The 12841-nt window shown below is 39.3% G+C and overlaps 1 protein-coding gene across 2 annotated transcripts in view; it reads left to right on the top strand.

The window, feature by feature from the left end:
- The first annotated feature begins 5847 nt into the window (after positions 1 to 5847).
- Positions 5848 to 12841, top strand: part of RFWD2 (ring finger and WD repeat domain 2, E3 ubiquitin protein ligase) — a 121837-nt gene continuing 114843 nt past the window's right edge. The window contains exons 1-3 of one of the 2 annotated variants that reach the window (XM_010580646.1): positions 5848 to 5865; positions 8943 to 9019; positions 11494 to 11613. In XM_010580646.1, the coding sequence (XP_010578948.1) occupies positions 11572 to 11613 (42 nt within the window). In that variant the 5' untranslated portion in view covers positions 5848 to 5865; positions 8943 to 9019; positions 11494 to 11571. The remainder of the gene's footprint in view (positions 5866 to 8942; positions 9020 to 11493; positions 11614 to 12841) is intronic. The other variant, XM_010580647.1, reaches the window with a different exon arrangement.

The following is a 12841-nucleotide window of genomic DNA, read 5'->3' on the forward strand; positions in this document are numbered from 1 at the left end:
TGGCACCTAAAACCAGACGAGTGGGAAGTCTCGGCGATGATGGGATAAAGATTTTTCTTGAAGCTGTTCAGATGCTGTCCTTCTAATGTTCAGCCAGAGCAGCAGCTCGTAGCTGGAAATAACCCTTTCAGCAAAAGTAGTAGACCAAGGGCCTCTGCAATGTGTGGTTTGGGAACTGTTGGTAATTTGCAGTTTTAAAGATACCCCATTGCTAATGGGTTTCAAACCCCCTAACATAAGGAGTAGGTTTGATTTTTATAGCCGGTTGGATGTACTAAAATGTGAGAACAGAAAGCAGGGGTAAGTGTTCACATCTGAGACGCACAAACAGTGAGGAGATACTGGAAAGAAGTTTGAGTTGTAGGAAAGTCATGTATCGGAAAGAAACAGTAAAAAAGAGGAAGAGAAATGGGCCACAGCTTCCAAGATGACTTTGTCTGACAGCTCTGACTTACAGGTGAGGGTTGGATGTTTGGCATTTCCACTGGACAGGCATTGTCTCCAAAACCTGTAGACTTGATTTTACAGCTTTGTAAACTGTCTAGCAGGGTAGATAGGAAAATATCCTTGCTACTGAAGTGAGAACCTGAAGCTGCTAAAAAGTTAGTGGCAGAAAAAACAGTAATTACTTCTTATCAATAAAAAAAAATTGCTGCTTATTACTGTAAGTAGTTTTTTGCTCAGTAGCAGAATTGGGATGAGAGCACAGCTGTCATCAGCTGGTGTCCTGCTCTGGCTGAAGGCTAGGCCACGTTAGGTGGATTTAAGGGTAGTTGGCGTGGGAGATGGCTGCGTTGTTGTTGGTCATGGGGGATAACTTGATTGCAAATACCTGTGCCCCTCTGTTCCCTCTATAGCTATACTCTGGCAGTAGTGGTCTGCAACTGTTGCTCCTTGTCCCTTTCTAGTCAGTTGTCATTGCCTGTTTTGTTGTCTGTCATAGAAATGAGGGTGTTTGAAGGGAAATTACACCCATAACAAGTTTGTAGGTCAGCTGAAGTATTTTAAGATGGTTCAAAAAACTGAGTTTCTTGGTTCTTCTTTTCTGCAGGTAAGTACTGTGCATGCTTCAAAGAGAACATGCAGTTAGCTGTTTTCTACTCACTGAGGAGTGCTGCTGGCTGAACAAGTGATAGTTAAAAATCAACTGAGTAGTAATCGGGGCAAAATGTCTTTCCTTGTCCTCCTTTTCTTGGTATTTACAAGAGCCATATTTGGCATATGGAAGTGCAGGTCAGAAGCTTTAAGAGCAAACAATGATTATAGTTAACTTATCTGGGTTCTTCTATGTATTTCTGTGGGCTGTAGGGCTTGTTCTTGCTTATTAACACTAGCTTTGAATTACAGTATTCCTTTTTTTTTTTTCTTTTTTGAGTTAGCAATACAGTTATGCGGTACAGAAGTAAACTCAACTGGGCAACTCTGGAATTTTGAGCAATGTCCAAGACAGGTGTGTGTGCAGGTTTAAATAATTGATTTAAACAAGATTTGGATATCTCAGTGTGAGAAGCAGAAGTCTTCCATATGCTGTTTTTTGGTGTTTTTTTTTTTCTGTAAGGACACTTTCAAGATGCTGCCAGCTGCAGGGAACATTTGATAATTTTTCTGAATGCGGGCTGTGAGTTGCTGTTAGCTACAGCTGCGAACTCAGTGGTAGATTCTGCCTGTACCAGGCTGAAGGTGGGAAGGAGTAAAGAAGTTTGGGTGAGTTTCAAACATCAAGGTGCAAGTAGAAATCCCGTAAATAATGTTAATGTGTCCAACCTCCTTGCCTGTCTTCTGAAAGTGCTGTCACAGCAATGTGAGGCTTAGGCTTTAACATAAACATTGCCATACATTGCTAGTCTGGGTTGTGAAATGTTTAGCAAGTGTACTCTCAGGAGTTTGCAAGTGTGTACTGTTTGTGGTACGTATCAGCTTCTGCCTGGAAATGTGTAACTCTAGTCAGGAAGGCAAATAGGCCTGACTTACTGGACACCTTTATTATAAAAGGGGAAACTTTTTGTTTTTCTTAGTGCAGGATGTAGAATTTAAAGCTAGAGTTTGTGCTGCTCCTGTAGCCAGGCCTCTTCCTAGTTGCTTGGAGAGTACCTGAGAGGAAATCCTCTAATCAGAGGATTTTCTCCTGTCCCACAGTGTAATTGCTGACGGTTTTTCCAGGCCTTACATTAACCCTCCCAATTAGCCGTTGACTAAACCTCTTTAAAACCAGTTACTATCTGCTTTGCTCCCTGGACGGAGGGGATCTTACTGTAGGCTGTCTTTATAGTGGCTGCTTCATACCAGTGCTTGTTTCTGAGCTCTGGCATAAATAAGAACATGTGGAAGAGGGGATGTTGTATACTGACCTGGAGAGGTACACACAACAAACTCGGGTTTGGGAAGGGCTGTGTGCCATGTGTAAAGGTAAACTTGCAGGTTCATGGGTTTTTAAAAATCGTTCTTTCCTCAGCTGGTTTCCTGTTAATGCCAGGTATGGGCTCAGTGTATTTGTTCACATGTTTGTGACAAACTCCTTTAGTAAGGAATACTGCAAATTGACCCTGGAGGTAACAAACTAAAAACACAGCGAGCTGTTTACATATCATGTACAATGATGGTTTTATAAGCTATTGTTATACTGGAGCTGCATATTGAGTAGATAGTAATGGCAGTGATCTTTAACCTGGCTACCTTCCGTGTGAAGGACAGAGCCTGCAGCAAGTCCTGCTCTCTGCTTAGACCAAAGAGGAGCAGAATAGGAAGAAGAAACTGTAATGGGTTTTGTCTGCTGTGGAGCAGAAGGAAATTTGAAATGTGTTTAAATTTTATAGCGACCACTTCAGCCAGGTGTTTGGGTAGCAGCAGGGTGACAGTAGCACTCCTGAGAGGTGCCTTGAAAACAGCTGACAAAACTTAGAGGCATGAACTTGGTTAAAATGATTAAAAAAATGTTTGAGGCCTACCCCATAGGGAAAGAATGGTAAGCATTTGCAGTGCTGGATAAAAAACTGTGTAATAAGGCATCAGTGTCTGGTAAAGATCAGTGAGATGTTTGGCTTGCTGAAGTAATTTGCATCCTTCTTACCTGGCTCACCTTATTCTCTATTTGTCTTAAGCAGCAATCTCATGCAGAGAAGCCTTGATTCCACCATACCTGTGCTTCTTAATTTTGGTGTAAAATACAAGTTGTAGTATGTCTCAAGTTCCCATCGCTCCACTACTTTCTTAACCTTCCCTCTGTATTAGATTAACTTAAAACAACTGGTGCATAGCAGCTTTCATGTGTTACAGCCAGCTTGGCTTTGGTATGTATTAAAAGACATCAATCTTATTTCCACTTGTAAATCAGTGAGTATTTCAGGGGAAACAGTTCTTAATGGAATCTTCAGGCTCTGTTAACAATGACCCTGGCACTGAATGGCTACATTTGCTGGCTCTGATTGCTTTTTCTCAACTATTTTGGCTCTGTCACTTCTCCAGTCAAACTGGTATGAAGAAGAATAAGTTTGGGAACAGTGGTCTTGGGTGACTCTCATGTTAGGAGGTAATCTTCCTATTTTAGCTCTAATTTGAGATGTCCTATTGCAGACGGGAGCATTACAGCCTTGTTGATTGCTGCACTTTTTGGAGGCAGTGCATTAGGAGCGTGCTGGAAAGAACATATCTGGCCCTGTGGGGAGCAGCAGTTTTTAGCACAGTACAGAGTGGGACTGTGTTATACAGCATGACTAGAAGGCGGCGAAGAAGTTAAGCAGTTCATCACTGGTGGGGAGAAACCAGCCTCAGACACTCATATAAATCTTTGACTTTCTTTTTATAAAGGCCAGCTAATAGAATACAAAGATGCATAATTCTCCTCTTATTAATCCACCCTTTTTGGCTAAGTTTGGTCATAATTTATTCTGGCTAAGCAGTGTCTTGAAACTAAATAACTCCTAACTTGGAAAGAGTGACTTGAACTCCTGAAGTTGGTGTTAATCTAGACAAATGATGTGCAGAAAAGGGTCTGTCAGGGTGGAAAAGGGACAGGTGTGTGTTAATTATTTTTGCAGCTTCTTTTGAGATGGCTCGGTTGATTCAGAGAGTAGCATTCTGGTTTGATTTGTTTGCCTTTATGTTGTGTTTATACAGTGGAATATTTAAGACAACCTGGTTTGTATGTTAGGTTGGACAAACCTTCTAAGGCATCCATGTTTTCCAGTTTGGTGATTCAGAGGGGGATTGTGTTGGCAGGGGCCACAGCTTCCCCTCTGTGGGCTTAAAAAAATAAGTATTTAAGAGGTGATTCCTCCTTCCTATTTTTAAATGCCTAATGGGGTAACAGATGTTAGTATCCTCTAAAATAGATGATGGAAAGGGGGAATGACTTCGGTGGAGTGCTAACAAGGGGAGAAACTGAGGTGCTCCCCTCCCCTGATCAGCCAAGCACTGTTTATTTCAGTCTGATCTCGGTTTTTTGTCTTGGATTCAGGAAGATTCAGGCTTCTCAAAAGTTGTTAACAGTTTATTAACAGCTCTTTCTGTGGGAACTGCCTTGTTGGCAGAAGGTGGGAGGAGGCTGTTTCCGAAGAAAACAAATGATGGTGAAAACCTCTCTGAACTGAGATTGGTGTGGACTTGTGAGAGTGAGAGGAGATCATTTGGATCTCCGGCTTGAAAGCAAGGTGAAGCTTGTAACACAGCTGATACATGCGTTGCATGCAGAATTGTGATGTTGCTGTCCACAGCATCTCACTGGATAGCTGGCCAAGACCTGAAGATGAGTATGTATGTGACAGCATATTTTACCAGCTATCGGGGATAGCAGCTGTAGGAGTTGCTGGATGTAAGATTCAGCTCTCCTCTGCTTTCATTTGTGTTTCATTTTCCTTTCAAAGATGTCCCAGCCACTTGATGAGACAGATTACTTCCACTACCCGTCTCACTGAATTCCTGTCTCTTGTCTTGCTAAGGTTCCTGTGGAGCACTACTTGCTTGCACATCTTTCTTCTCTTCAGCTCCCTGCTTGGTTCTTGGCGATCCTTCCCAGAGGGCTGACTGAGCTTTGGTCACTAACTAGTCTTGGAAAAAATAAAGCTCTTGTTTCCATTTGCATTCCTCTGTCTTCCTTATGAAGAGTCCCATATTCTACCTTTCCCATCTTCTCCTTTGACTTTGTAACACCGTGCTTGACTGTTGGCTGGCTCCTTCTTTCAGTTGCACTGTACCTTGTGTTCTTCAGCACCCTAAGCCCTGCCTGCTGCCTGGCAGTGTTCTGCAGGCATACCCCCACGTTGGCACCTTCTCCTCCTGCTTAGTAGTTCTTGTTCTCATGACATCGTTACTATTTCTGTGCTGCTCTGCCTCTTTGCATATTTTTTTTAAATTATAGATAGCTATTGGCTGAAAAAAAAAGGAAGGATAAACTAATTTTGGTGTCACTTATAAATACCTTATGTCTGTTCATGTAAAAAACCAGGTTTTTTTACATTTTGTTTGAGACCTAGTACAGATGGTTAGGGGGTTCTGCAGCCTTGCTCCACTAAAGGTACTCTGGCTTTGTTTGGGTGGTTTGCAACTCTTGAAAGCTTCAGGAGTGAACACTTACCTGGTTTCTAATTGTAGAAAACTGCAGTATTATTCTGAGTTCAAAGAACTGTTGATTGCCCTTTTGATCTTTATACGGCCCGGTTGCTGTTGTACTTGTGTGTCCTCTTTCATTTTACAAACAGAAGGTATTACCCAATTGTGATTAGGTGGCTGCTTTGAATTAATAATACTTTCCTTCCTTGTTTAACATAAAAAGACATCTTTGTGATTTTTTTTTTTTGGTTTTGCTTTCAGCCCCATCTGTTTTGATATGATTGAGGAAGCCTACATGACGAAATGTGGACACAGCTTCTGGTAAGTTGGTGGTTTTTTGTCGGTTTTTTTTGTTTGGTTTTTTTTCTGTTTTGCTTTTTGGTTTTGGTTGGTTTTTTTTATTGCGCAAAATGTCCATCTCTTACAGCGTGGACTGTGTGTGGACTTACATTGTGGACTGACAGTATGGACTGACATTGCCGTGAATCCCTTTCCTTCTGAGTTTTTGTTTTTCTGCCCCTGCACTGAAGAAAGAGGTTGAAATAAAATTTTAAAAGATGGGTACCAGTTAGCTTAAAAAAAGTCATCTTAGTGTTTGAAACAAAATATGTGTCACCATATTTCCTCTGTAAAGAAATAAAATGGTCATAAACTGCTGGTAGCATCCAGTACCCGGAGTCAGAACAGTTTGTCAACTTATCTCCATTGCTCCCACCTCTGTAGAGGTTATGGGCGTGAATGTTGGTGTTGGGAGGTCCTCCTTGCCTTTGTGCAAGACCATATACAGTTTGAAGTGGATTGCATATTGTCTATTGCAGTTCTCTTAAACTTTTTAAAGAGAGGATATGCTTCAGGTTTGTTTCTGTTGTACTGAATTGGCCCAAGGTCCACTTATTTTTCAGTGTGGTATCTCTGGCTGTCAATGAGGAGCAATTGTACTTCTCCACAAAACAAGAACCTTCCAGGGGCAGGTGTGGAACTATTTGCTGTTCCTCTTCTCAACTAGGGATTGGAATATATGTTGAACCATGATGATCTAATGTCCCACGTACATTATGCTCTTATGGTGTCTGTTAACTAGAAATAAATGGCCTACCTTCTACAATAAGTATTATTTTAGTAGCGTAAAGCACTTCCTCAAGCAGCAGATTCAGGTAACTTTCAGAAGCGCTTTGACCTGCAACAGGTAAGGTAACAGCTGATTTTGTGCTGTCTATGGTAGCACTTTATCCCTGTGATCTGTAACTTTTTGAGAAGTCCAAGATGAGAAGCATTCAAATATCTTTATTTAGAAAGAGTAGAGCAATGTTATCACATGATGTCTCTACTAGCAGTTGACAGCAAGCTAGGTTCTTGGTGAGATGCTTGAGCCTGATGCTAAAGCGCATCTTGTAGTTACTCTGTCCCTCAAATAGCTAACAGCTCAACAGAGGGTACCTTTGAAGTCACTTCTGGTGAGAACAACAGCCAGGGGGTAGGGGGGAAATATGAGAAGTTGGTGAAGGTGTTTCCTCTGCTCAATTACTGAAAATGTGTAATAGCTTTTAATGTCACTTGCGAAGTGTTTGGCTAATCTAGAAGAGTTGCTTCTGAATAATGCAGTCTGGTTTTGTTAGCTCTACTTGTGGAAGGGGGAGCATGAATTTGAGATGGAAGTGTGGCTGAAGTATCCAGGTTGCCACAATCCTCAGGGAAAAAAGAGTGAAGTACTTAAATACCTTTTGTAATCCTTGCCAAGAAACTTTGCTGTCTTTCTGCTGTAGCATGCTCTGAGTTAATCTTGGACCATTTTGACTCCACTGTAGGATCTAATGCAGCTGTTAGCTGGCAACACAGAGTACACATTATCTAAGGTTGATATTATTTACCTTGTGCTGATGTTTTGTTCCTTCATGTTTGCTCCCTTGTTTAGTTTCTTGGTTTTTTTTTTCTATGTTTTTAAACAGCTATAAATGTATTCACCAGAGCTTGGAGGACAATAACAGATGTCCCAAATGCAACTATGTTGTGGACAACATAGATCATCTTTATCCCAACTTCTTAGGTGAGCTCTAGGCTTGCTTGCTTGCATGAGAAACGTCTTAGTTGTTAAGGAAGGCAGACACTTATAAATTTGTCCTATAAATAACCAGCTTCTGGATATTGAGAATAAAATCCAGACATCAGCCCTTCGGTCAACTGTGGTTTTTATTAAAAAAAAAAAAGTGGTTAATACTACAAATTGTTAATATTCCATGGCCTCAGCAGTTCTGTATGCTGAGTTTCAGTAGTGAGACTGAGTTGCTGCTGTTTGCATACTAAGAAAAACAAAACGAAGATGTTTTTCTGACGGCTAGAGATTTGAATCCCTTTATCTACTTTTGTTTTCTTTTGCTGTTTGTCTAATAATCAAGACCATGCCCTGTTTACAAAACATGGACACTGAAGGGGGGGAGGCTGAATTACATATTGTACTATTTTAGCTAATGTAGTGAGGTCCATGTGATGTATGTATGTGTAAATTGGATACAGAGAAAATATTCATACACGTACCTCTATGCAGTCCTAATTGATTGCTTTTTAAACAGAGGAGGGAAATGTTCCTAACTGGAAATAGAGTTTAAAACTTAGTTATGGGAAGAAAAGATCAAAGGAAACACATTGCAGTGTGAAATATCAAAATTAAATCAAATCTTGATTTCATGGTCTGGGATACTCATTTAATATTAAATAGATTAAAAGCCACAGTAGCCAAGGAATGCTTCAGAAATGAGCGTCCTGATTTAGACCGAAGCATGTTGTGTCAAAGATGGTGCTGAGGCAGGTCTTGGAGTATATGTTAGGCCAAAGAGCGTTGCTTCTGTACACATACGTTCAAGGGTTTGAGGTCTGTGTTGGAGGGGGAAGAGCTTGTATATGTGTGTGCAAAGGGTTGAGGTTACCTTTCTCTCTTTGCACCATTCACTAAATTTGTGTGAAATAAAACTGTAGCAAAAGTGTATCTTTAAAAATGCATGTAATGGTTAAAGGGAAAAGTTGTTCTATTCAGCTGTGCTTGTTTTCAGCCTGTAGTAAATCAGTTAATGTTTTATCTTCCTTGTACTCTTCTGTGATATACTTCTGCCTTGGAGTTGAAAAATTGTGTCAGAGAACCATGGGTGCTTAGAAAAGGAACTGAAGCAATTTGGTGAATGTGTAGGCTTTGTATTTGTTGATGATTTTTTTTTTAATAATCTTTATATACTTTACAAAAAAAGAATCAAGGAATAAATTGGTGAGGAAAAAAGTGGAGACATCTGTTTTAATTACTGATAAACTTACTGTGAAATTAATAACTAGAGTAAAAATATTGAGATAGAACCTCTTATTCTTGTGAACTTTAAATCCATCTCTTCTGACATCTTATTTGTGTTTTTTAGTCAATGAACTTATTCTTAAACAGAAGCAAAGATCTGAGGAGAAAAGACTCAAACTGGACCATTCAGTGAGTAGCACCGTATGTTCCAACTTTCTTACTTTATATTTATTTAATGGTTTTGTACAGCAATTGTGTCATTATGTGGCTTAATTTAGAAGAAATTATACTGTTGAGCTGATACTTTAACTTGCTTTATGAGGAAATAATGCCAATATCAGTGGCACTAGATCCCTTCAACCTTGTTAACTCTCATTCTTCCTGCCAGCATTTTATGTGTAAAGGCAAGCTGTGTTAGCATAGCTAAGTGTCATATGATGTATTGAATATAACCCGGGAAACTACCCATTGAAGCACACTTGTTTAAAGGTAATAATTTTCATTCAGTGTTGGAAATTACAGCTACAGTGAGAGTAATGGATGATTAGAAGTGCCACGGGGTTGTCTGATGACATGCAAGAAGCTGTGTTATACAGGGAAATTGGAGGAGGGCTAATACCAACCACAAGAGGGAGAAGGATGCATTTGGAGTACTGGTGTTCTGGCTCTGATCCCAGTTAAAACTGCCTGGATATCTTCTAGACTTGCTTCATGTCACAGAATCGGAGCATGATCTGTGTTCTCAGTTTATGAAAACCCCTGTACAGCAGCAGTGGATACTCTTGTACATTAAGATCAAAAAGAATATATGACATTAACCAGCAAATTTGCATATTTGTTTTGCTAGGTCTGGCTTCCTTCCTTGGCTTCTGTAATTGAATGAGGTTGCAAAGTAATATTAAAAATCATGAAGCCCCTGTTTTTGTCAGTTAAAAAAACCCCTCTATTCATGTGCTATTAATTTAGGCCCTGTGTTGCAAGAAACCAATGCTCTCAGCAATTGTAGGCTTTGAAAAAGAGCACAGTTTAGGGATTCATTTGTTTACTCACAGTAAGTTTTTATATTCAATAGAAAATACACATATACCATATTCAATATAAAATATGCATAAACCATATCTGGTTTAAAATGCACACAATTGACCTGAAGGCATGTACAGTAACTTCTTGGAAATTGGTTCTACTTGTTCTCATAGCACACCTTTAGAAACTATGCCTGTAGATGCATCTATGTTAGCTAGCTACCAGTAAGTGGAAATCTACCATGACTTCATGCCCAAACCAGTATTGTGTCTGCCTTTTGGCAGCAAATAAAAAATGCTGACATCTCTAAAAACAGAAACCTTGCTGTTGTACCAGCTCCTTAACGTGCCTGTTCTTCTTTTTGTATTACTTTTGGTATTAAGAGAAGTCATTTAAGACACGTTGCAGCAAATGCACCACTTCTTCGTCATGGGTTTGTCTCTTCAAGAAATTGTGTTGCAGCACCTTTAAAGCTTTCCGAGTAGTTTAGCAGTAGTACATTTAACTAGTTCATTAGTATGTTGAAGTGTCTCAAATCTTGTTGACTTGCTTAAAAAGGGTATTTTTTTCCACTTGTTCCAGATCAAAATGTGAGTTTTTGCCTGTGTGGTTTCCACAGGTTCTGTTGAGTTGTATAAAAAGTAAAAAGTTGTGTGTTCAATATGGATGCTACATATTTTATTTTTCTTAATCTAGTCAATATAAATAGGCTGCAACCTCTGAGAAAATGTCTGGTTTAGACTGGATGGCGTTTCTAGTTCTTGCAAATCTAAATACCTTGATCTAGTGTCATACCTTTTATAGGGCAGGATTTTTTAATCATCTTTGTTTCTTAGAAGGCCTAAAGACCATTCAGCTGCTCCTGTTGGTTCTTCAGGCTTTTTGATGTAAGGCTATATTGGCATTAACCTATTATTCAGGTTTTCCTGTGCTAAAAGATACTTTTTTTTTTTCCACTTTTTGCTGACAAGGGGAAGAGCAAACAGCCTATAGGGAAGAATGGGCTTCATGGTAGTATGCTGGCTCTCTGAGGAGTCCTTCTCAGTTCTAACAGGTTGAATGAGAAGATCACCCTGATGAGCTCCATCTTCTTCCCTGCTCTCACATTTCCCATGAAAATACTCTTAAGAGGAGTAGTGTGGGAGGTGAGAATAGAAAAAATAAGCTGATACTATCTTCTTTCATGTGAATTTAGCATGAGGGTTTTACCTATTACTTGGTTAAAAAAAAATAAAAGGTATTGCCACTTAACAGTATTTCAGATAGATGTAATCCAATTAAGCTTGGATAAACATGTTTTTTTTTCCTTTCTCCCCATAGAAACATGCTATCAGAAACTAGGGCACAAATCAGATAAAGTTGTGGCTGTGAAATAATCTTTTCCTAGCAGCAGCAGCTGTGCTCTCATAAAGTGCAAATATCTTCCAAATAAGATAAGCAGTTACACAGTAGGATAGAAGAGCTATATCCTGTACATGTGGGAGAATTGGGAATTCTGATTCCTGAAAATTGGTTTTTCCTGAAAAATTTCAGGAATTTTTTCAGGAAAAAGGGATGAAATATTGCAGTGTTGCCTTTAATATCTGTTGCTGGATATAGCCCTGGATGGCTTGAACTCACTGTCTCTCCAACATCTCTTGTTCTCTTTCTAGAATGGCCATAGGTGGCAGATAATTCAAGATTTGTTGGGGACTGATCAAGACAATCTTGACTTGGCCAATGTCAACCTGATGCTGGAGCTGCTGGTGCAAAAGAAGAAGCAGTTGGAAGCAGTAATAAGTTTCTCTTGTCTTATTTAAATGAACACTGCTGTCTAGTTAACAGTTTGTTCTTTTCATGCTTTCATCTTCTTGAAGTAAGATTCTATTGCCAAATTAATTGCTCAGAATTTTCTCTTGCATTTTGGTGTTGAAAAGTTGGCTATCTCACTGACCTTTGTTGTAGCAAACTGATGTGTGAACTGTGATGCCCATAACATGCTTGTAGTGTTGCTGCTAGAAGGGTTGTATAAACAAACAGGAAAAATGGAAAAGGATAAGAGCAAGTGGCTAGCAGAACAGAGAAATGAATATGATTATGTTTGTTAATTGACTCTTACACAAGTAAATATCAGATCTTTCTTCGTAATAAGCATGAAGAAGACTAAAATACTTGATGAGCATGTGAAAAAGATCACACCTTTTAGTTTCTACTGGAACTGATAGAACCTGGGTGGCTGCTGTCCCTGAAGATTTTTTTAGCATTTAATGCTTGAAAGAAAAGTTCAGATGTCTTGTTTATGAGGTTGGTTTGAAGATTTATACAATATGAAGCGAGCTGTTCCTATGATTTAAATGACATGTAGTTGATTTGGGATAGTTCTCATGTATTTGGCCATTGCATGCTGTTGGTCTCAAGTGGCTATTTTCCAGTTAATGAGAGCTGGACCTTCTAAATTGAACTGGATTACAAAATTTGGCCTAGTGAACTTTGGGTAGGAGGGTGGATTTCCATGGTGTTTTAAAACAGGTGAGGGAAAGTTGTATTGGGAATGGCTTATCTAATTCACTCTTGCAGAATCAATATTTACACAACTTGAGGTTCTGATGGAAGGAAAGTAACCCAAAAATATGTTTACTGACTACTAGCAAAACTGTTATGTTACCTTACTGCGTGGGGATTTCTACATAACTTTTTTTATTGTGGTTCAGTATGGTGGGAATATGGTTTCTAACTTCAGAGTAAAGCCTCTTATGTTTTTTTCTCAAGCCTTTTTGTGTCGTTTGTGACAAATTGGAAACAAAGAAGGCACAGAACTGAGCGTATGGGTGCTTTTGAGCAGGAATATCTTAAGGATACTAAGCCTTAAGAAAAAAGAAAAACAAAAACACACTTGACACTTAAAGAACGATTTAAAAACATTTTCCTTTCTAGTTTTACTTGCTTTACTTTTATTATAGTCACAGGGGTGGAGAGGAAGAAAATATCAGAAAAGTAGTAGTCTTGTATCCTAATTGCTTT

Source organism: Haliaeetus leucocephalus, unplaced genomic scaffold (assembly GCF_000737465.1).
Source record: "Haliaeetus leucocephalus isolate CR32 unplaced genomic scaffold, Haliaeetus_leucocephalus-4.0 Scaffold730, whole genome shotgun sequence".
NCBI classification, from domain to species: domain Eukaryota; kingdom Metazoa; phylum Chordata; class Aves; order Accipitriformes; family Accipitridae; genus Haliaeetus; species Haliaeetus leucocephalus.